This window comes from Equus przewalskii, chromosome 4 (genome assembly GCF_037783145.1).
Source record: "Equus przewalskii isolate Varuska chromosome 4, EquPr2, whole genome shotgun sequence".
Classification (NCBI taxonomy): Eukaryota; Metazoa; Chordata; class Mammalia; order Perissodactyla; family Equidae; genus Equus; species Equus przewalskii.
In genome coordinates this window covers 103388433-103411533 of record NC_091834.1, presented here as the reverse complement: position 1 = coordinate 103411533, position 23101 = coordinate 103388433, and the positions used below count along the sequence as shown (strand labels likewise).

Genomic DNA, 23101 nt, shown 5'->3' with positions numbered 1-23101 from the left:
ACCAAATATTTCTTTATGAAGGCAGAATTTCAGAGAATAAAACATACTTAGGACTTAGAAGAAATACCATAGACATAACAGTTTAAAAAGTAACAAGTATTATATGAAGAATGGAATAAAACTAAATCTCTTAATTTAGTGAATTACCTTTCAAGCCAGCAATCTACATGGCAAATGTCAGAGTAGTTACTGAAAGCTTAAAGTAACAAATTCTGAATTTCTAAGAAGGACGTGGGAAATCATCAGGAGCACCCCACCCCTACCCCGTCCCCCCAAACCTCTCACATGGTCAGCCACACCACTTCCAGTGACGGAGTTGTCACTGCAGGACAGGCAGTCCACACCGTTTTAGGAAATTTCCTTCCACAAACTTGGTATTAATCATGCAGTCATCCACTGTGAAATAAATTTCAATATTCTTTAAAAGAAGTACAGGCACAAGGCACAAAATCCAAAGGCCAGCACACCACACCAGGAAGTCCATATAAAGAGTCTCACTGCTTTTATTATTATGTGCAAGGTGGCATTTCATCCAACACTCACCAACAGCAAACCAACATCTTCTATAAAACAGTTCCAGAAAGTTCAAACAAGAAAACAAAAGATACATTATCTGTAATAATTCTCATACAATACTGTTTAGTGTTTAAACTTCATGTCACTCCAGTAAAGTGTAATCATGTTCTAGCAAACGTGGCAAAAAAGTTTGCTCTGTTTTCTTTGCCTACAAACACATCAGAACATGCCTCACGATTACAAACGTTTTATGACAGCACTCCGGACACCGATATCTGTTCGTGCTTAGGATCAGCCAGTTGTACCAAATACCATAAAATACAAAATGATAGGAAATATAAACATCAATTTGTATTTCAAGTCTATAACATTTTATTTACAAAAATAGGCTGGGAGGAAGAGGGTTCACAGCCCCATATTCCTTCCGGGGGCATCTATTTTGCGCCGTGTTCTAGGGATTTTTCCTAACAGTTTTCAAAGTCGCAGTTGAATTCCTTCAGAATTATATTTGTCAGCTAGAAGCTCAGGAGGCGAGGAGGAGAGAGAGCGGGGCAACAGGAGGGGAGTGTGGGAAGGAGGAATGGGCATCGAACATGGGCACATAAATGGCTTTGACTGAACTGACTCGGTGGTGCCTCATGCACTCGGCGACACAAGCACGCTTCTCGACACCAACACCAGATGCCACTATTTACAGGAGCTGCGGTCTTCTCCGGGCTCTGAAGGACACTTGCTCACCAGCAGGACACGACCGGGTGAGGATGTCAGGCAAACACTAGGACATGACTCCAAAGACGGGGTTGTGGCGGCAGATGCTGGGGCCATACTCCTCATAGTCCTTCTTGGTGTGACAGACCTGGAAGAACTCCGGCTGAGGGAGGCGACGAGGAGAAGGGACAGGTGAACATTCCAGAAAGGAAACAAAATGAAGTCAACTATTGGGCAAACGAGAAACTCTCCTTATCCAAAACCTCCACTCTTTCTCCTGACTTCTGTTGTAAGATTCTGACCTCTTCGAAGGACTGAACTACTAAATGAGACTTTATTTCATTTTTTAAAAATTTATTCAGCCTTCATTTAGGACCAACTATGTGCTGGCCCTAATTTAGCACTTCATTAGCTATCCACAAATTTGAGGAGGAAAAGTAATAATTACTTGGAAAAGTCACCGGCATTAATGATTAATGCAAGATGTTTTAGGTTATTTTTGGATTTCACTTATCTATATTCTCTGTAACCCCTAATTAGCCAGGATATGTACGAATTAACCATGCAATTTAAATGATCACTAAAATATTTTTTATATCTCACAGAATTAAATGTGTGACCGTCTAGAGCCATACACAATCAGAACACACACTATTTAACCTTCATAAGACAATATTTATTCAGACTCAACAGAGAACGCAGAAATGAAGGTCCAGAACAACCCAGAAAAGGACTTACGGTCGAGGCAAGCATGGAGCCTCCGAACCACACGGCGTAGCGCTGCATGTGATGCGTTATCACCTGAACCTCCACAGGCTTGGGCTGCAAAGAGAGGAACGTGTGTCACTCAGCGGTGCGGATGCATGTCCACGGCCATCACTGTCAGCGCACAGAGGGCAGCCCAGCGAAACGCTGGGAACACAGGCCCCCATCCTGGCCCATCCCCCCAACACCCCTTTCTGGGGCATCAGCCACACGCCACCTCTGAAGGGAGGTTCCCAGCTGCTCCCAATGCCAATCCCCCCGGCCCCACCCCGGGCCGTGCAGAGAACAAGGTGCATCACCGAGGGGCACCTTTCACAACTAGAAGCACTGAAAGACTCAAAAGTCTAAGCACCTAACCCAACTGATCTTTTTACTAAACTAACTAGATGTTCAGTATTGTAGAGATAACGCCAAATAACAGTAAGTGTCCCCAAAATACTACAAGAAACTACATCTGCCAACTGTGTGATTCCCCAGGTGAGGACACATGCTACTTCTCACACCCCACCCCAACGCGCCATCTCCCTTACAAGCCCAGCTGGATCACCAGCCAGGAACACACTGTAACTCCCTGTTCATATCGGTTAGTGTAGTTTAAGGAGAACATTTCCAAAGGACAGTGAAGACTCTCACCATAAACAATCCCATCTCCTCGGGACAGTGGGCGCCACACTACACGCCTGATCCCTTACAGCACAAAAGCAGCCGCTGGAAACGCGGGTCAGCGAGAGCACACACCTGCTGCTGCATCCCCAGGCCACACACCTCGGAAAGCCACCTCACAGTGTGGCTGGGAGCGATCCTGCTCATTGTTACTCCCCACTACCCACAAAGTGAGCTCCTTCAGCCTCGCGCCAGGGAGGGTCAGCCGAGCCAGCCAGGCGCAGAAACGCCACCTCCTCACGGCCCGGCCAGCCTCCTACCTTTATTCTGCCCCCGCTGAGCTCCTCACTGAGCTTCAGTCTGGCATCCACCACCCTTTTCAGATCTCTCTGTAGTCGACGTCCAAAGTCCCTGAACATCGTCGAGCCTCCTGAGAGAACAACATTCTAGAAGACACAAAGCAGGGTTTCCTTTGACGGAATCGTCCTCCCACACAGTTCCAGGAACCCGCCCACAACAGAACTCCCACCCGCCCCAAGCAAGTGGGAACAACGCCCTTCAACCTCCACGAGAACCATCGCAGCAAAAGTAACGCTATCAGCGAAGTGCGCCTCCTGCTGATCTTCCTGGGTCACAAACTGCACGTTTCCTCGGTCGTAACCCAGTGAGGACCTGAAGCAGTGCTGCTCCGCGTGCCCCCTCTGGGCAAGGCAGAAGCTCGTCAGCGACCAGGAGGCCAGAACACACTGCACACACTGACACGCTGACTCGTCACAGAAATCCAAGGCCAAAGTAACACTGGATCGTTAGCTGTTTTGCCTTAATAATCACTGGGAATCAAAGGGGACCTTCTGCAGGTGATGGCATGTTCTGTATCTTAACTGGTGGTGATTACATGGATATAGGAATGTGTCAAATCTCTCGAAACTGTACACTTAAAATGGGCTTCTTTTATTGTATGTAAATCATATCTCAAAGTTGAACTTTTAAAAACAGGGCAATACAATAGAAGTGATGGAGGAGGCCTCACTGAAGAGGTGACAGCTGAACTGAGCCCAGACGACGGGAAGGAAGCGGAAGGAGGGCCTTCACCCTCGCTGACGGCACACGCTGACTCTGTTTTCTTAATGTACTCCACCTGGACGAGGGAGTGAGCGGAGAGCCAGATGGTCCAAATATACTAACATTTTAACACTTACCTCCTGACGGCTGCTGTGCAGAACAGAACAGAGCAGCAGTACGGGCCAGGCCTTCCCCAGAAACAAGCTCAGCGCTCACCCTACGTCCAAGCCTTGCTTTGGGTTCCAAAATTCAGACGTGAGCCAGTAAACTCACCAGACTCTTTAGGACTGAAGGAGGAACAACCCTCGATCTCGACTCACTCGCCTGCACAGTAACTGCCCACCCCGCCCCTCTGCCTCCGAACACACACCTGTCGTCCTGGACCTCTGCTCTAACGCCTCCACCGGCAAGCACCTTCCTTCCCACACACTCACGACGGAGGAAACCCCGGAGAAAGGCCCAGGCCTCCGGTGCCAGGCCAGGCAACAGGTCAAGCTCTCAGGTCTGGCCCCTGCTGGACACCGCAGCTACGGTGGTTCCATCTACATGTGCGCAGGCCACACATATGTGACAGAATCAGTGGGTCTGGGGCCTGGCAACAGCACAGAATTGCTAACTTTTCCTGCACATCCCTAACTAGGCAAACTATTCTTGTTTCTCTCATGCTGCCATTCTGGCTCACCCTCTGAATGTAAGCTCTATTTGCAGAAGAACTCTAGCCTCCAGGCTAGAAAGGCCCCTGCGTGGACATGGCCTAAGGTGACTAGTCCTGTGGGAAGGCTGGTCAGAGCAGAGAGCTGCCCGGCTGACATGTCCCACTGATGAGGCCTCTGCTGCCCCTGGGTGGCCCGAGCCTGACGCCCATCACACACCTTCATTCTGGCCCTGTGTGACTCCTTCCCAGACTCCCACCACCCAGCAGAGCCTCTCACGGGAAGAGGGGACCTCCCAGAGTGGGACGGAGGAGGAACGTAGCTCCTGTTAAAAGGCACTGCAGGGGGGCCAGCCTGGTGGCGCAGCGGTTAAGTTCGCACGTTCCGCTTCTCGGCGGCCCGTGGTTCGCCAGTTCGGATCCCGGGTATGGACATGGCACTGCCGGGCGGGCCTGTACACCAGCCAAGACGAGGCGCCAGGGAAGGGGTGCACGGCTCTGCAGCCAACCCTGCATATACAACAACCCCAAGTGGCAGCGGCTGCTGCAAAAAGACAGCAAAGGAAACCAGCAAAATCCCTGGGAACTTAAAGAATAGAGAAGTCAATCAGCTGGAAGCCCCCTGGGTAACGTGGCCCTGGATGCAGAACCTCATCTAGAACGTCACTGACAGTCATTTAATGGAATGCAGGATGACGCTGCTTGTCTGCCTGGCGCTGTCATAAGCATTGCCATGGATCAACCCATGGATTTTCCCAACGGTGGCATGAGGTAGACACCATTACCCCACTTGCTGATGGGGATTAGAGGCCCAGTGAGATGAGGCAACCTGCCAGTCACACAGCCAACAAGCAGAGTAGAGGCACTCAAACCCCGCAGTGCGCGCACCACCACACTCTAAGCACTGGACACACTGCCCCCTGTGGTGACGGAGAACTCCGACCCCACCTGGTTGGACGGACAGCTCTCTGCTGTGCTGAGCTGAATCCCCCCCACTGGCCCTGGTTTTGCCACTTGGCACTACTGCGCACCCTCTTCCACCAAAATGCCCTTCCGTGCTCCCTAATCAGTCTTCTCAAGTTACACAATGCCATTTCCTTCAGCCACCTCAAGACCTCCTGGTATTCCAGTAACCCTTCTCTGGATGTACTGTGGAATGTGCTAACAAGCTCTCAGGACGCGCCCTCACACCCCACCCCAGAACACAGCCCAGGAAGGCAGCAGAGCGCAGCTGCTCACAATATAAACAAACTCCAGCTGGGTAAAGGGAATCCTGCCCCGGGGCCGATCGAGGTCAGATGACCCACCATCTCCAATATGCAAAACAAACGCGGCTGTAAAAGCACGACTTCCAAGGCAGTGGGAACTAGAGGAAGCACTTCGCCATTTAAAGTCCCTTTGGGGAAAAGGGACAGAACACATTCTGACAGGCACCAGCCAGGGCGCACGTCACAAACAGGAAATCAAACACCAAGTGTCACAGTAACTCAGCAAGGAAAACCTTCTCATCTCAACACAAAACTTCACACAAAACTTCAGTGGAAAAGTTCTGTTACACAAAGGAACGAAAGGAGACAGACCCACTTTGCAGCCTCCTGGCCCCCTACACCGACAGCATGCTATTCTATGCTTGAAAACACAAGAACAGATTACAAAACAAACCACAACGAAGCCCGTCCCCAGCCCCCAGCTGTGCCCACCACAGACCAGCCTCAGTACACAGGCGTCACTACCAACCACGATCCCATTTTCTCCAAGAAGTGACAGGGTGGAGAGTCTGCCCTTCACTCCTAAAGGGCATTCACTGGATTCTGGAGACGCCCAAGAGAGGAGGAAGGGTGACAGGGAGCGAGAAAGCCGTCTGCCCCGCCCACCACTGTCTCATCCTCCTCCTCTCTGACGGGCTTAATACAACTGGCTTCTGAACCAGTCTTTGTGAGCATTAAAATGTTACCTGAACTTATTATTTTCAACCCGGTGACTGTTCAGAAACATCCTGACAGTTTAAATTTGATTTATAGACATCATCTGCTTTGGTTTTTCATTACCCATGATTGTTTCACTTTCAGAATAGGGAAAAAACAGAAACAGAAAAAGAGAAATAAGTGAAATTATCAATAAAATGTATTCTTTCGTCTTCTTTCAAAGTAAAGCAACAGTGCTTACTTTAATGATTCTGCACCTCAGAAATATGAACAGCTAGCCTAATAGTATTCTCAAGCAGTTTCCACATGGAAGAGTAAGTAAATATCCTCCTAAGGAAGCCTTTAAACAAGATATCACAAATAATAAAATTTCAATATTCTAAAACAAACCCCTTACTTACAGAAAAGAATCAGACTCACGAGGCAGATTATCACAAGAATCGTAGAGAAAGCTTCCAGCAGAAAGCCCAGCACAGAGAAAGCATTTTCAAATGCCCTATTTATCTAACAGTTTTCAAAATAATGCAAAAATTGTGTATACCACCATTTTATTTCACTGTGTGTAAAGCACAGGCAAGGTGATCTCTTAAAATAGGACTCTGAACTCAATGATTGTTTATTCTAACAGCTTAACAAATAGTTACTGAGCCTTCCTTTCTTTTTACTTTTTTATTGCTGGGAAAGTTTTGCCCTGAGCTAAGATCTTTTTTTCCCCTCCCTAAAGCCTCAGTACACAGTTGTATATCCGAGTTGTGAGTCCTTCTCATTCTCCTGTGAGCCGCTGCCACAGCGTGGCTACTCACAGAGGAGCATGTGGTTCTGCACCCAGGAACCCAACCCGGGCTGCCGAGGCAGAGCATGCCGAACTTTAACCACCAGGCCACCAGGGCGGGCTCTGAGCCTACCTTTCAAAATATTTTTTTCACTAAGATCCTACATTTGGTCTTAATTAAGCCCAGACTCCTTGGGACAGCAGACACAGGCCCTTCCACTCTCCAGCCAGTCTGCGTCCTCCCTCTCCCTGGCCACGCCCTGGCCCTACAGCCCCAGGTTCTTCCAGATGCTGCACACTCGCGCACGATGTCACCTGTGCCCGACAGGCTGCCGCTCTGCGTCTCTCCAGATCTACAACAGCTCTTTCCCTGCCTCATGTGTGAGGAGTAAGAGCTCACGAAGCACCCCACACTCTTGTCCATCCATTCAACAATATTTATCAAGCGCTTACCAAGTGCCAGGAACCGTTCTGGGTCCTGCTGATCAGCACTGAACCTAACATATCAAAACAGGGGACACACAGCCCACAAACATGCAGAGGAAACACTGAAGCAAGTCATGGTGACACAGAGTGAAACGGACAGGGCAGAGATGCCTTTTAAACAGGCTGGTCAGGGAGCCTCCTGGGAAGATGACATCAGGGCAGAGACTTAAGGCACCGAGGAAGTGAGTCAGGCAGACCCTTGGAAGAGTGTTCCAGGCAGAAGGAGAGCAGGGACAGAGACCTGTGGCAGAACTGAGCTTGGTGTGTTTGTGGAACAGCAGAGAGGAAACAAGGGAGGCAGACAGGAGCAGAAGGTGAGGTCCTGAATTAACAGATCAGCCCACCCCGGGCAGTGCAGCCCCTCACAGCACTGGCTGGACTCTGGGTGAGCTGGAAGGCTCTGGAGGGCTGAGCTGACTGAGAAAACAGAGTCGCTCTGGCTACGCGCCAAGGGGCTAAGGAAGAACTGAGGGGACCGGTTAGGAGGTGGCAGGAAGAACACTAGCAGGAAATGACAGTGGCTTGAACCAGGACAGCAGCAGATTTGGTCATGAGAAATGGTTAGCTTCTAGATATGTTTGAGAATGAAACCAACAGAACTTGCTGACAGGGTTGACGTAGAGTATGAGAGAAATAAGGAGTCAAGAAGACAATTTCCAAAGCTTTTGGCCTAAAAACTAACTGGAAGGGTGGAGGTGCCACAAACCAGAGGTGGAACAGGTCTGTAGGGGAAGATCAAGCATTCAGCTCAGGGCATGTGGAGTTGGAAGGCCTAGCCCACATCCCAGAGATGGAAGAAGACTGCCAGACCTAGGGGCCTGCAGTCTGGGCTGGAGACATCAAGTCTGCAGTTCTCAGAGGACAAAGAGCATTTATATTTAATGTGACTGGATGGTACCACAAGGGAACAGACAGAGATACAGAAGAAAGAGAGTCAGGGACAGTCCTGACGCATCCCAGGGGAAGAGGAAGAGGAGGTGGCGTGGAGGAAGCGGCACTGGGACCAGCACGCAGCGAGGGAGAGGGAGACAGGCAGTGAAGGTCCTCTGAGCCAGAAGGGTGGGTCGCAGGGAGGAAGGCAGAGAGGAGGTCTGCCAGAGTGATGTTCGGAGGGGAGGACTGCAGCAGCGATGCTCAGAGGGCAGGACCACAGGAGCAATGCTCGGAGGGAAGGCATCCTCAGGCATCCCCAGGGAGGGCCAGCCTTAGGTAAGGGCATGAGGGGCTGGTAGAACAGGAGGTCTGGACCTTTTGTGGGCCAAGGACCCCTTCCCACAGTAATGCTCTCAAATGCATAAAATAAAATATGGAGGATTACAAAGGAAGCCAATTATGCTGAAATATAATTATCAATAATCAAAAATACCAAGAGATTTTTCTAATGTGTGATAGTAATTTATGTGCCCTGAGCAACAAGAGCTAGAGACAGGTCTTCTGAAGAGTGACGGCATGAAACAACGCTTCACGGCATCGGCCTCCACAGCTGGAAGGGGACATGAACCCCTCTGGGACTTCTCACCAGCGAGGCAGCCACTGGTACCACATCTAGTCAATGACAGTGCAGCCTTCCTACCGCTTAACGTCACACCCACTCTTTTCTTTCTCTTGCACCACTTCTATTCCTTCAGCAAATCCTGTTGGCTCTATCTCCAAAATACAAGCAAAATCTGACCATTTCTCTCAGCCTCCATGACTATGTCTTGCTGGATTACTGAGAGAACCCCCAGCTGGTTCCTTACTTCTGTTCTGTCCTCCACAATCTACTTCCAACTGAGCAGCCATGATTATCACTGTAAAACACGTCACACCACGTCACTCCTGTGCTCAAACCCCTCCCACGGCTTCTCAAGTCTCAGGGCATAGCCGAAGCCCTCCCAACAGTTCACAAGACCCACAGCCACCACAGAGGCCACACACTGCACAATTCAGGGCTGCCATTCACTCAGACCAGGACTTGGCAACTCTGCCCATGGGCCAAATCTGGGCCACTCACTCTTCCAGTACAACCTATAAGCTAAGAATGGCTTTGACACTTCTAAAAGTTTAGAGGAAAAAATCAACAGAAGAAGAATATTTTGTGACACATGAAAACTGCATGAAATTCAAATTTCAGTGTCCACAAATAGTTTCATTTGAAGACAGCCCTGCTCAGGCAGTCGACGACATTTGCCATCTGGCCCTGTGCCCTGGATTTAGACCGTGGTGGCCCTGCCCTCCGAGGGTGGGGGCTCCCACAAGGCCCTCTCTGCCTCTTCCAATCTCGTCTCCTTCCTGTCTCCAGCTAGGCACTCCGCTCTACTCACACTGCCTTCTTGAAACTTCCAGAACACATGAGCCTGCCCCTACCTCAAGGCCTCCGGGCTGCTGAGGCTTCTGCCTAGATGCTGTGTGGACTGCCCTCTCCCCAACATCTGCATGGCTTCCTCCCTCACCCCCTCAAGTCTTTGCTCAAATGTTGCCCATCACCTAGGGGAAACTGAGTCTCCCCACACTCCCAAACCCCCGCACTCCCTTTCTCCTTTTCCTGGCAACTTTCCTCCCTACCGCTATACTACGTATTTCACTCATTCATTTATTTTTGTCTATTGCCCCCACAAGAGTGTAATCCCACAATGGCAGGGATTTTCTTCCAGTTTTACTCATAGCTAACCCCACAGTGCCCAGAACAACGACCAGCACACAGCAGGTTCCCCATAAACACTTTCGATGAGTAAATGAACTGATGGACCTTACAGGGCCTACACAGAAGCCATGCTCACTCCAACTAAATGTCTGCGCTCAGGCCCTTCCCTCGCCTCAACAACCCTTCCCTCCACCAGCAAGAGCCTCTACTCCTGCCCTGGACCCCAATAAACCAACTTCAGCTGGGGGAGGTCTCTCTCCCTATATTTTCAAAATGCATAGTCTTTACTAGAATGGCGTAATAAGAAGGAAAAACTCCGAATGCACTAATCCACTGAGAGTCATATCACATCTGATTACTGATTTACTAAATCGCAGAACTCCTCTCCTAACTGAATTCAAACAAGAAAAACACACATTTCATAACCTACTTTATTGGAATAAAATAAAATAAAACTATAGCATTTTCTCTGAATTAAACCTAAACTGATACTACGTCATTTCAAATTCCTGGTCTATCCCACTATGAACAGTTATAAACAACAATAACACGTTTAGCAGGTGCCAGTTACGATGCTGATAGTCACTGTCCCAGTTAAGCCTCCCAGCTGTAAACTTACTACCCCATTTTACAGATTAAAGTACCAACGCTCAGCGTTAAATAACGTGCCCAAAGCCACACAGCTGGTAAACTGCACATCTGTCTGACTCAGAGCCCATGCTCGTGGCCATGGGATTCACAGAATATGATAAAACAGTAACAATAATATTTACTTAGGACTTCCTATGCACCAGCACCGCACTTTTGCCTCAGTGAGGATTATCTAAGTGAATCCTCCCAGCAACTCTATGAGACAGCTACGCTAATTACCCCACCTCGCACCAGGAAGCAGATGCTCCAAGAGCCCGCACAACCCCACACAGTCGCCATGCTGGTACGTGGCTCAGGCAAGAAGAAAACCCCACAGTGTGGCTCTGGAACCTATACTCTTAAGCATTATGATATAAAAATAATACTTCTCAAGGAACTTTAAACAAAAGCCAAAGTTCAATGGGATTCATTCTAAAGGCAGTTTACTTAGAAAACAGACCAGCGCTTCCTGATCACACGGAACGACAGCAGCCAGTATACTTGCGGGGTGAGAGTTCTAGCAGTCAGCAATCCTCTGGAAAGACATTCTCCCAATGCCCCAGGTTATTCCTCTGGCAAGCCCACTTAGGGTTTTTGACCGGAAATTCAAAAGTGCTCAGAGACCTGCTGACCCAGGTGAGCATTTCAGCCAGAAAGCATGCTCCAGTCGGTCAGCAAACTCGCAAATCAGAACAAGCCAACCCAAAAGCATCATGAAATACACACTGCCATGGGCGTCGGATTGCACCCTGGGGAAGAAAGAAATCTTGACCTAAGCTAGAAAAGTATCACAAATCTAAATGTAGGAGAAGAGTTGGCTACTCAAACACACACAGGATAGAGCATTAGATCTCATTAAAAAGAACATTTCTGGGCCCCATGGCATAGTACCCCCCTTCAGCAGCCCTGAGTTCGTGGTTTTGGATCCCAGGCATGGACCTACACACCACTCGTCAAGCCATGCTGTGGCAGCGTCCCACAAATAAAATAGAGGAAGACTGACACAGATGTCAGCTCAGGGACAATCTTCCTCACCAGGAAAAAAAAAAAAAGAATGTTAATGTTAATTACTTAAGAAACTGTTCACAACATAATGCTAAGTTAATATATAGGATACAAAATATAAACACAGCATGATATATCTACCTATTTATATTTCAAAAAGCAAAGAGAAAGGCAGTCAAAGTCATAACTGATATGCAGTGATTAGAGAGGAGTGACTTCTGTTTTCTTCATCAAAGATTTTGGTACTGCTCATATTTTCTAAATGCATTCTAAGTTAGAAACAATAGTCTGCTCAACTGTAGAGTCCAGACTTTCTGCAGTAAACTGTTTTCCCTGCTTTCCCCCAACCCGCGGAACGGCTGCGGGCCTGTTTGCAAGCACGCCTTTCACTCCGCGCACGGCTCCACCTGTCACTCAAGTTCACGGGCCGACTGGACTCCTCCGTCGCCCTCGACAATTCCAACAGGACAAGTGTTTACTTCATTATGTCAAATGAAAGTCTCAACTGTAAACCACCTCTAAAAACGGAGAGGGCCTGTCTTTATGCTAGTAAGGAATGCCGTAGCACACAACAGTATTAACACTACACACAGCCTGTCAGTCACCTGATGTCTAGTCAGAAAGACTTACAATAAGGTCTATATTAATAGTAAGTTCATTTAACTAATACCTAATATGGTATTAAAAATAACAAATTCCCATTCCTTAATGCCAAGTATATTTGGTGCTGGAGGCTCTATTCTCATTCTTAACCCAATCTGACGGACGCACGGTACCACCTACCCAGCACCCCGTGCAACTCTAACGGACCCCGCAGTTAACTGCAGGCGCGATGTCACCTGCTCACGGAGAAGTCGCCACGTGACACTCGCCACAGGCTAAGACAACTCCATCAGAAGCTCCTGGTAACTCTCTCTATACCGTATTCTGGAAAGGCTGTCTCTCTTTAGGGACAAGAGCTTTTTTACTCTGAAACTAACCCAAGGCCTACAATCCCAGCAAAGTTAGAACAAACCTATCTCTAAAATGTGGGCTGTGTGACGCCCCACGGTGTCCCAGAGGAAAGTCCGCGGACCTCAGGGCGGGCTCTAAACAGCAGCCTGGTCACGGGCGATGTCACAACTAACAACGAGCAAGCCCTGAAAGTTCTTCTCAACTGGCAAGTCAGCGTTCAGTTGTCAGCCACACTCTCCCTCCCCAGGAACACAAAGATCGGGCCACTTTTGGCTCCAGCAGCGGAAAGCGTCAGTTAAGAGTTACGGGGAAAATACGAGTATGGAGTCGGGGCTGAACGAGCAGAGCTCTGGACCTGCTCTGTCCACCCCCCACACAGAGCAGCTCTCTCACCTGTTCACACACTAGGCTCTAATCAGGATTCCATCTGAATAAGAGGCCTATTTTGAAAACGGCTGAAAAAACCAATGATATCTTAAAATATGTATTTTTCTCTCTCAAATATTAGAGATTTGAACTTATCAACATTAAGAAAAAATAACAGAAGTCATTTACCTTGCAACACGCTTTCTGATTTAAAGGCATTAACATAATTACAATATATATACCTAATTCAAGCAATTGCTTACAGAAAAAAATCAATCTTTGAACTATATCAAGATGTATTCACATCTGCTTGACAAACATAATGAATATGAATTTTCAACAACTCCCACCCCACAGTTAAAGCAGTGTTTAAAATATTTCCTTGCTGGCCGCACCCTCCCTCCTGGATTTGGTCCCCACCACCTTCCATATGCCTCAGGCTCCACCTTAACAGATTCTGGAACAGCTGCCCTGCTCCGCCGCCACCTGTGCTCATCAAGTTCCCTCCACCTGGCTTGTCTCCCCACCTCAGCTCTGCAGGCCAAGCCCTCAGACTCAGCTCAGATGCGGCCTTCTGGAAGCCTTTCCCAATCCGCTCTATTAAACACATTTGCCCTCCTCTCAGCTACCGTGACTTGCATAATTCGCTGTAGTGACATTTAGCTTGTAGTGGCTCCCATTAGAATTATTTCGGTATTACTTTTAGCTTTTTTATAAGCTCTTAAAGACAAGAACCGCCTCTCATACATACTTAAATCCTCTCATTTAACAACAATGGTGTCTTGTGTTTAGTAAGCACTCCAATACCTGATAAACCGAACTCAGGAAAAGACACCCACTTGCGTTACCAAGCAGCTCAGAATCAGCTTTGCCCTCACACGCAGGAAAGCCACCAAACACCGACTAATCCACGAGTGAACTAGTTGCTAACAGTGGTTCTCAATCTAGCTGCACATGAGCATCATCCAGGGAGCTTTTAAGATCTCCTGGGGTGATGCCCATGGGCGGCCAGGCTGAAAAGACCTGGATTCCAGCAGCACCTGCTCCTTGTGATGACTGGGCCTCCTGGGGAAACTACAGGCCTACCAAGACTTGGCCCTCACACATGAGTCCTCTCAGCCCCAGCCTCCAATATACTGAGAGGCTGAACAGAGAAAGGAGCCATGTAAATCCTTCTTACTTACGGGCCAGACTGAGTAAAAATTAGATTATGACTACTTTCATCTAAAAAAACTCTTTTGCTTTTTTAAAGATTCTAAATTTTCAAAACCACCTTTTTTTTTTTTTAAGATTTTATTTTTTTCCTTTTTCTCCCCAAAGCCCACCAGTACATAGTTGTATATTCTTAGTTGTGGGTTCTTCTAGTTGTGGCATACAGGACACCCCCTCAGCATGGCTTGATGAGCAGTGCCATGTCCGCGCCCAGGATCAGAACCGGCGAAAACCTGGGCTGCCACAGCACAGCATGCAAATTTAACCACTTGGCCACGGGGCCAGCCCCAAAGCCACCTTTTATTCTCTCTTCCACCACCTCCGCTTTCTTGTCTATTAGCCTGAGTGAGGTTAACGCGACGACCAGGAAGGTCTCAGAAGTTTCCAGTAGAGCCTAAAGCAAGCCTCCTCCGACAGCCTCATCCTAACAAACTCCACCAACAGTTACGGAGACGGAGTCTGGAAAATCTAAGACGTCCTGGCCCAACTGTCTACACGGTGCCTCTAGAAGCAGGCTCTGCAAAGCAGAGACGACTTCCCTTACAGCGAACAGCAGTCCCTCAGGGCACCAAGGAGCTGGCTCAGAAATCTCTCCTGTGGGGTCTCTGGGGTTCCACTCGAGCCCATTTGGCCACCACACCTTCTCATAGCAGGCTGTGGGGACCTGGCGTCGCACACGATGGCAGAGGTCAGGAAGCCGCCTCCACACTCCTGGGGGGCACCTCATCTGTCCCGGGAATGCATCAAGGCTCAGCAGGCATGCTGCTCCCCGTTTTCAATTGCGAGTGTCTGGGCACGGGGACCATGCTTCCGACTCTCTACTGGTCTACTGAGTACCTTTTAAGCGGTGGCAGGTGCTAGGGTCACTGACAAGAGTGGGCCTGGCAGGTAGGAAGAAACATCAGTCACAGAGACAAGGGTGACAGTGATAAGAGGACTGGAAAGGAAAGATATGCCACCTGAAGACACGGAAACGTTAGCTCTATGGAGTGCGGCAACGCACGCTCCGCAGCAGATCGCAGCACATCTGCTAACTAGAAGAGTGGCTCAGAATTACTAAAAACCCCACGAACCCACACATCTGTAGGCCTCACGAACACAGAAGCTGAAGTGGAAGGTTCTTTCCATGGCAAGCTCACGTCCACGCTCAGGAGGAGTCGGAGTCAGGAAGGCAGGACCAAAGGAACAGAGAGAATCCTACAACGAAGCCGCAGCCCAAGACGCCCCAGGAGCGCCCTCCACGACCCCACGCAGTGTGAACCAGTCTGGGAAAAAGGGGGATGGCCTCTGGAAAGCGAGCTGGCAGGGCGCTGGCCGAGCAGTCTGTGACTCTGCCCTTTGCTGGCGGAGCCACGAATCCGAAGTGAAAGGAGTCCGACAGTAACTCTTAGGCCGTCCTTCCTGAAAGCAGCGTGGACCACGGGCGATGAACAGAGGCCCCGCCTTCACACGCACGGCCTCAATGAGGCCTAATCTGGCAAGTGGTAGAACTGGGTTCCCGAAGTCATTACTCACAGGTCCACAAGAGGCTGCCTGCTTTCGTCACTAAAGTCCCCAGGAACTCAGCCCCTCCTGGTCGCTCACATGTCGTCCACGGCCACTCCGGCAGCACGAGTAAGTGTGACAGAGGCCTAACAGGCCGCAAAGCCGAAAATATTGACCATCTGGCTCTTCACAGAAAAGGTTGGCCATCCCCCATCTAAAATCACCTGGGGAAAAAGCACTATGACAACAGCCATTATTGGCAGGTTAACATGCAGAAAAAGCCATTTCTAGGCCTCGATATGAAACTTCAATTTGAGCAAATCAAGCCCCTTGTTTTGGAAACAAGTCCCTTTCGTGGTGGCTGTGGCCGAGGCAGTGGTGCCAAGCAGATGCTCTGTCACCTCCCCAGTCCCGGGGCCCGGCAGTGCGGCTGGGCCCTGTGACAGTGCTCGCCCAGGGAGGACAGCTGAGGTGGCCTGCCAGCTGGCTCCCCGGCAGGGTGACCCACGAGATGACGTTTCTGGGGGTGCCACCTCACAATGGATTTGTCCCGTGAGCGAGGAAGCACACCTCCACTGTTAGGCACAGAGATGTCAGGGTTCATTTTTCCGGTAACGTTCTAGTCCACTTGCTTTCTTACAAAGGTGGCAAAGGGGGCGGTCCCATTTGTGTCCCTCCTTTCCCACGGGCTACAGAGCCTGGCCACGTGGCAAGGAGAAAAACATGGTCAACTCCCACATTCAGGCCTCCCCTCTCAATCTATTGGAGTCCTCAGTCACTTACGGGGTGCAGTAACATTGCAGAGGCCCCACACAGACGAGTTCTTACAGCTGATGGAGCTCGAGACTTACTGGCACAAACCTGACAACCAGGGCAAGGCTAACACTCTTCCAAAACCACAGCGAAGAAATGACCATCCTAACGGTGAAGTAGTCAGGGCTTCCCTCTCTGGAGAATCAGCTTCCTTCCACATTTTACATCATTTCCAGTGTGACGTGGTGGACAAAGCGTGAGTTTTCAACTATGTGGGAAATGGACTCACGGTCTACTGGGCCACCCAGCAGCTAGCTGTGATCTCACCTAGCACTTACCCCCCAAAACTCCATTTCCTGATCTGTAAAGAAGGAGCATATTATCAACCTCAACCTCAACAGACGTGTGTGAGGATTAAAAGACGCAACGCGTTCCAAGCTCCTCTCAAAGTCCCTGCACACGAGAGGCCTCAGGAGACACAGCAGCGCTGACCGGAGCGCACCTCGGGCAGTGTCCATCAGTCTCATCCGGGAAACGGGCAGAAACAGCAGCTCCCTCATGAGACGGTGGTGAGGAAACCGTCAGTTCTTGACACATACAAACACTCAAATAAATTCTAGCTATTTAATAAAGGATCTTTTCAAAGTCTGTGAATAACAACATGATTTCTTCAAGGAAAACCTGTTCAGAAATGGAGACAGTTAAGGTTGTTTCTGAACAACGATAATGAGGCACCTGGAGAGCAACTGATCACAAAAAAGCAAATCCGAAATTTCTTATCATTTGAAAAATTTACATTGAAGGGCCGGCCCTGTGGCCGAGAGGTTAAGTCCACATGCTCCTCTGCGACGGCCCAGGGTTTCACTGGTTCAGATCCTGGGTGCGGACATGGCACCGCTCGTCAGGCCACGCTGAGGCAGCGTCCCACATGCCACAACTAAAAGACCCACAACTAAAATATACAACTATGTACTGGGGGGATTTGGGGAAAAAAGAAAAAAAAAGTTTAAAAAAATTTTAAAAATTAAAAATTTACATTTAGAAGTTCGGTCATTTTCTCCAACTTCCTAAGTATAGAGTTGATAGAAACCTAAGGCTTTAAAAATACTAGGAAATGAAGTCAATCGGGTTAAATGCCCATGTATTTGTTAAGCTGCCTTTCCTGATCCTCACCCAAACCACATTTTCATTTTGGCTTCTTCATCCCATCATTCTCAACCTTCTCTACCCTGGATTCTGCTCTCACCTCCTACAGCCAACGAACCACAGGAACCTGCTAATGTACACATCCATCGGTGCCCAAAATAATTACTCCAAATAACGGAAGCAGACAAGCCACACCCCTTTCCTACTCTCTCCTGTACACCCACTAGAAGAATGACTCTGAAGCAACGTTTTTAACTAACCACTAGCTCGTGTCCCCTAAATAGACGACGTAACACCATGAGTGTCTCTAGATCCGACCCCTGGGCAGCCGCTTTTGATGGAGCCGAACGTTTCTAGTTAGGGTGGCTGGGAGAAGAGCACTGAATTTAAGAGACGAAATGACAAGCAGGGATCGCGTACATACACGCACACCTCAGAGACATCGCAGGCCCGGGTCCAGACCACCGCAACAAAGCGAATATCGCAATAACGCAAGTCACACAAATTTTTTGGTTTCCCAGTACATATAAAAGTTATGTTTACACTATACTGTATTCTAGTAAGTGTGCAATCACATTATGTCTAAAAAACACTTCATTGCTAAAATATGCTAACCATCATTTGAGCCGTCAGCAAGTTGTATCTTTTTGCTGGTGGAGGGTCTTGCCTCCATGTTGATGGCTGCTGACTGGCAAGGGTGGTGGTTGCTGCAGGCTAGAGTGGCTGTGGGATTTCTTAAAATAAGTCAACAGTGAAGTCTGCAGGATCGATCAACCCTTCCTTTCACGAACAATTTCTCTGTGGCATGCGATGCTGTTGGATGGTATCTTCCCCACAGTAGAACTTTCAAAATTGGAGTCAATCGTCTCAAATCCTGCCGCTGCTTTTCAACTAAGTTCATGTCACATTCTAAATCCTGTGTTGTCATTTCAACAACCTTCACAGCATCTTTACTAGGAGTAGATTTCATCTCAAGAAACCACTTTCTTTGCTCACCCATAAGAAGCAATTCCTTATCCGTTAAATTTCTATCATGAGATTGCAGGAATTCAGTCACCTCTTCAGGCTCCACTTCTAAATTCAGTTCTCTTGCTGTTTCCACCACATCCGCAGTTACTTCCTCCACTGAAGTCTTGAACCCTCAAAGTCATCCATGAGGGTTGGAATCAACTTCTTCCAGACTCCTGTTACTGTTGATATTTTGACCTCTTCCCAGGAATCATGAATGTTCTTAATGGCATCTAGAATGGTGAATCCTTTCCAGAGTTTCAATTTACTTTGCCCAGATCCATCAGAGGAATCACTATCTACGGCAGCTACAGCCTTACTAAACGCATTTCTTAAATAAGACTTGAAAGTTGAAATTACTCCTTGATGCATGGCCTACAGAATGGATATTGTGTTAGAAGGCACGAAAACAACATTAATCTCATTGTCTATCTCCATCAGAGCTCTTGGGTACCAGATACATTGTCAATGACTAATAATATTCTGAAAGGAATTTTCTGAGCAGTAAGTCTCAATAGTGGGCTTAAATATTCAGGAAACCATGTTGTAAACAGGTGTGATGTCATCCGGGCTTGGTTGCTCCATTTACAGAATACAAGCAGAGTCGATTTAGCAAAATTCTCAAGGGCCCTAGGATTTTCAGAATGGTAAATGAGCACTGGCTTCAACTCAAAGTCACCAGCTGCATTAGCCCTTAACAAGAGAGTCAGCTTGTCCTTTGAAGCCAGGCATTGACTTCTCCTCTCCAGCTGTGAAAGTCCTAGCTGGATCTTCCTCCAATATAAGGCTGTTGCAGCTGCATCGAAGATCTGTTGTTTGGTGCAGCTGCCTTCATTGATTCTCTCAGCCAGATCTTCGGGGTAACCTGCTGCAGCTTCTACGTCAGCACCTGCTGCTTCACCCTGCACCTCTATGTCATGGAGACGCTTCTTTCCTTCAACCTCGTGAGCCAAGCTCTGTTAGCCTCAAACTTTTCTTCTGCAGCTTCCTCCCCTCTCTCAGCCTTCACAGAATTGAAGAGAGTTAGGGCCTTGCTCTGGACTGGGCTTTGGCTTAAGGGAATGCTGTGGCAGGTTTGATCTTCTGTCCAGACCGCTAAAACTTTCTCCATGTCAGCAATAGGCTATTTGCTTTCTTATCATTTGTGTGTTCACTGGAGTAGCACTTTTAATTTCCTTCAAGAACTTTTCCTTTGCATTCACAATGTGGCTAATTGGCACAACAGGCCTAGCCTTTGGCCTATCTCAGCTTTCAACATACCTTCCTCACTGAGCTTAATCATTTCTAGCTTTTGATTCAAAATGAATGATGGACGACACTTCCTTCCTCTTGAACACTTAGAGGCCACTGCAGGGTTATTAACTGGCCCAGTTTCAATATTGTTGTGTCTCAGGGAATAGGAAGGTCCAAGGAGAGGGAGAGAGATGGGGGAACTGCTGGCTGATGGAGCAGTCAGAACACACACAGCATTTATTAAGTTCACGGTCTTATAAAGACATAGTTTGTGGCACCCCAAAACAATTACAATAGTAACATCAAAGATCACTAATCACACATCACCATAACAAATACAGTAACAATGAAAAAGTGTGAAATATTGTGAGAGGGGCCAGCCCCGTGACCAAGTGGTAAAGTCCGTGGCCAAGTGGTAAAGTTTGCGTGCTCCGCTTTGGCAGCCCAGGGTTTCACCGGTTCAGATCCTGGGTGCAGACATGGCACCGCTCATCAGGTCATGCTGAGGCGGCATCCCACATGCCACAACTAGAAGGACCCACAATTAAAATATGCAACTATGTACTTGGGGGATCTGGGGAGAAAAAGCAGGAAAAAAAAAAAGAAGATTGCCAACAGTTGTTAGCTCAGGTGCCAATCTTTAAAAAGAACGAAATATTGCGAGAATTACCAAAATTTGACACAGAAACACAAAGTGAGCAAATGCTGTTGGAAAAACAGCGCCAACAGACTTGCTCGACGCAGGGTTGCCACAAACCTTCAATCTGTAAAAACCACAGTATCTACAAAACACAATAAAATAAGGTATGCCTGTACAGCTTTTGTGGTGACTACAAGGCAGTCACTGGGACGTGTCTAGGAAGCAGATGGAAATTTAGGGCTAGATGTCCCAAGAGTGGTGAAGAGGGAAATCTACTCAGGCACAGTAACCGTACCTCAGCAGCCTCTGCAGAAGACTTTCTCGTTCCTAGGCCCCCAAAACTCCTCTTTTCTCCTCTCCCTGTAAGTCCTATTCTCTCCCCACTTTTAATCCTTCTTGGACTTATTAAATTATTAATAACACTGTGCTAACTGCAAAATGAAACATACTAACCTTGAACTCAAGGAAGCTTTATAAACTAGTGAGACAAGGCAAGCAAACGAGAGAAAAATGTGACAGTGTGGAAACTGCACTCATGTGCAATTCATCATGTCAGATGTAGGCGTGGTAGAAAGCCACCTGAGGCCAAGGCCGAATATTGGGTTTGGTACCTAAACCTGGGAAAGAGTCATTAGAGACAAGAAGGATTAAAAGTGGGGAGAGAATATGACTTAGTCTTTCAGTCCAAGACTGAAAATGGCATTGCAGTGGAATTACCAGGCAGGCAAGAAGGAGTGGATGCCCTCCAAGGGAAGGCACGCGAGGCTGCCTCTTTCAGGGCGCCCTGCACAAGGAACAGCAAAGGGAAAGACTCATCTTTTCCAAGAGCAGAGACTGTGTGGGCTTGCCCAATCTACCAGTCCAAATCGCCGAGGTGAAGGAACTTGTCCAGTGACGAGAGAGAAAGCAAGACCAAACAAAAGTGCAAGACCAGTCTGCTCCCTTGCACCCAGCACCCTAGTTTTGCCTCCTTTTCCCATCTCCGGGCTCACTGTCATCATCTACTCTACACACTCTCCAAGGCCCTCCCTACTTCAAGAGTCCTATGAATCCACTGAAAGTGAACTAAATTGTCAAATGAGAAAAATCTCAACCCACCATGAGCAATCGGTAACCGCTGGCAGAAGTTTCGCATCCATTATGATGAAATGAAGACTGAGCAGTGTGCACTTGTCCCTTGCTTTCAGGGACAAGACGACACAGCTAGTGTTAAAGTGAGATTTAAGACACGCTATTTTACTAAACTTTAACACTCCAGTCTGTCTTTAGTTTCCCTTTCATGCACATTTTATTGGAGGAAAGAGGTATTAATTAATTAATTAAAGGATATGCAACAAATAAAAGTAGAATTATAATTCATTTTCATCCATAAAAAGCTGGCTTTATAGGAAAATTTTTTCCAATAATAAAAATAACATTTAACTATAAAATTTCAAACAATTTTAAAACACTAAAAGTAGAAAGTAAAAGTTATCCATCTCCCACCCCCAAAGATATTTTATTTAAGAGTTTAACATTTATCATTCAAATCTTTTCTTATCTCCATATATGCAAACTATGTTTTTACATAAAGTGAAATAATGCCGTGTAAATTTTACAACTTGATTTTTCACTAACAATATATAGGATTCTCAGCTTTTCATCTGAATTTACATTGATTTACCTCACTCTTTTTAAAGGCTGCATAGTATGCCACTGTATAGATGAAACAAAATTTACGAAGCCCTCTTTACTAAGCCTGACTCTCTCTCTTTAAAATTCAGCTACCTGAGTGTGAGGGAGGTAAGACGAACTCCCGAGGCTGAGAGCTGACGACACAACTCACTCAGGCGGAGGTTAAGGAAGGACAAGGGAAGCCTAACTGAGCGTCACGCTCTGCCCTCGATATCTGGCTGCCAGCACTACTTCCTTTGATCCTACAATGACATGGACTGGCTTTTTCTCATTTCAAGTTTCAAAATTCATTGCAATCAAAGAATTCTGGAAAGAATATTACATGAGCATTTTCTATTTGATTGTTTCATTTCAGGCTCTAACTCCTTTCTGGCAACACCACATTTGGCAGTGAACCTAAATATGCATGAAACAAGACCAGTGGAATTCGTGGACAGCCGGAGGGGAAGTATCACTTTGATATCTCAGTCAATACATACAGCTAAAATTGTCCAATTTAAAATAAAGTTTGCCAGATAAGAATAAAGGATACTAGAAGATTTAAATTAAACACTTCTAGTTAACTGAGTCATATTTCCAAACATTTAAGTCATCCGCACCCCAAGAAAAACAGTTTACCATTACACTGGCCTTTAACAAATCCTACGAAACAGGAGGTAAAGTAGGACAGTCTGCATGTTGACGTTAATAACCTAGTCTAAGAATGACGGGCCTTCAGCTCTGGAAGGAGATCAAAGTACCTTACCCAGGCAGCTTATACCTTATACAGCGGGCGACGCACATCAATGGGACAATTCTGTATCACTTCATCAACAACGTCTGAGATGGATTCCATAAAATCTGGGTTGGCAAACTAATATACAAATATAAAAGAAACATGACA

General features: G+C 47.5%; 1 protein-coding gene across 15 annotated transcripts in view; it reads right to left on the bottom strand.

Moving 5' to 3' along the window:
* Positions 1-479: 479 nt before the first annotated feature.
* ACTR3B (actin related protein 3B) overlaps positions 480-23101 on the bottom strand; it is a 79482-nt gene continuing 56860 nt past the window's right edge. For 12 of the 15 annotated variants that reach the window (XM_070616901.1, XM_070616904.1, XM_070616914.1 and 9 more), the window contains 4 exons: positions 22979-23071; positions 2913-3038; positions 1963-2046; positions 480-1387 (listed from right to left, as the gene is read on the bottom strand). In XM_070616901.1, the coding sequence (XP_070473002.1) occupies positions 1292-1387; positions 1963-2046; positions 2913-3038; positions 22979-23071 (399 nt within the window). In that variant the 3' untranslated portion in view covers positions 480-1291. The remainder of the gene's footprint in view (positions 1388-1962; positions 2047-2912; positions 3039-22978; positions 23072-23101) is intronic. The other 3 variants (XM_070616908.1, XM_070616903.1, XM_070616912.1) reach the window with 1 other exon arrangement.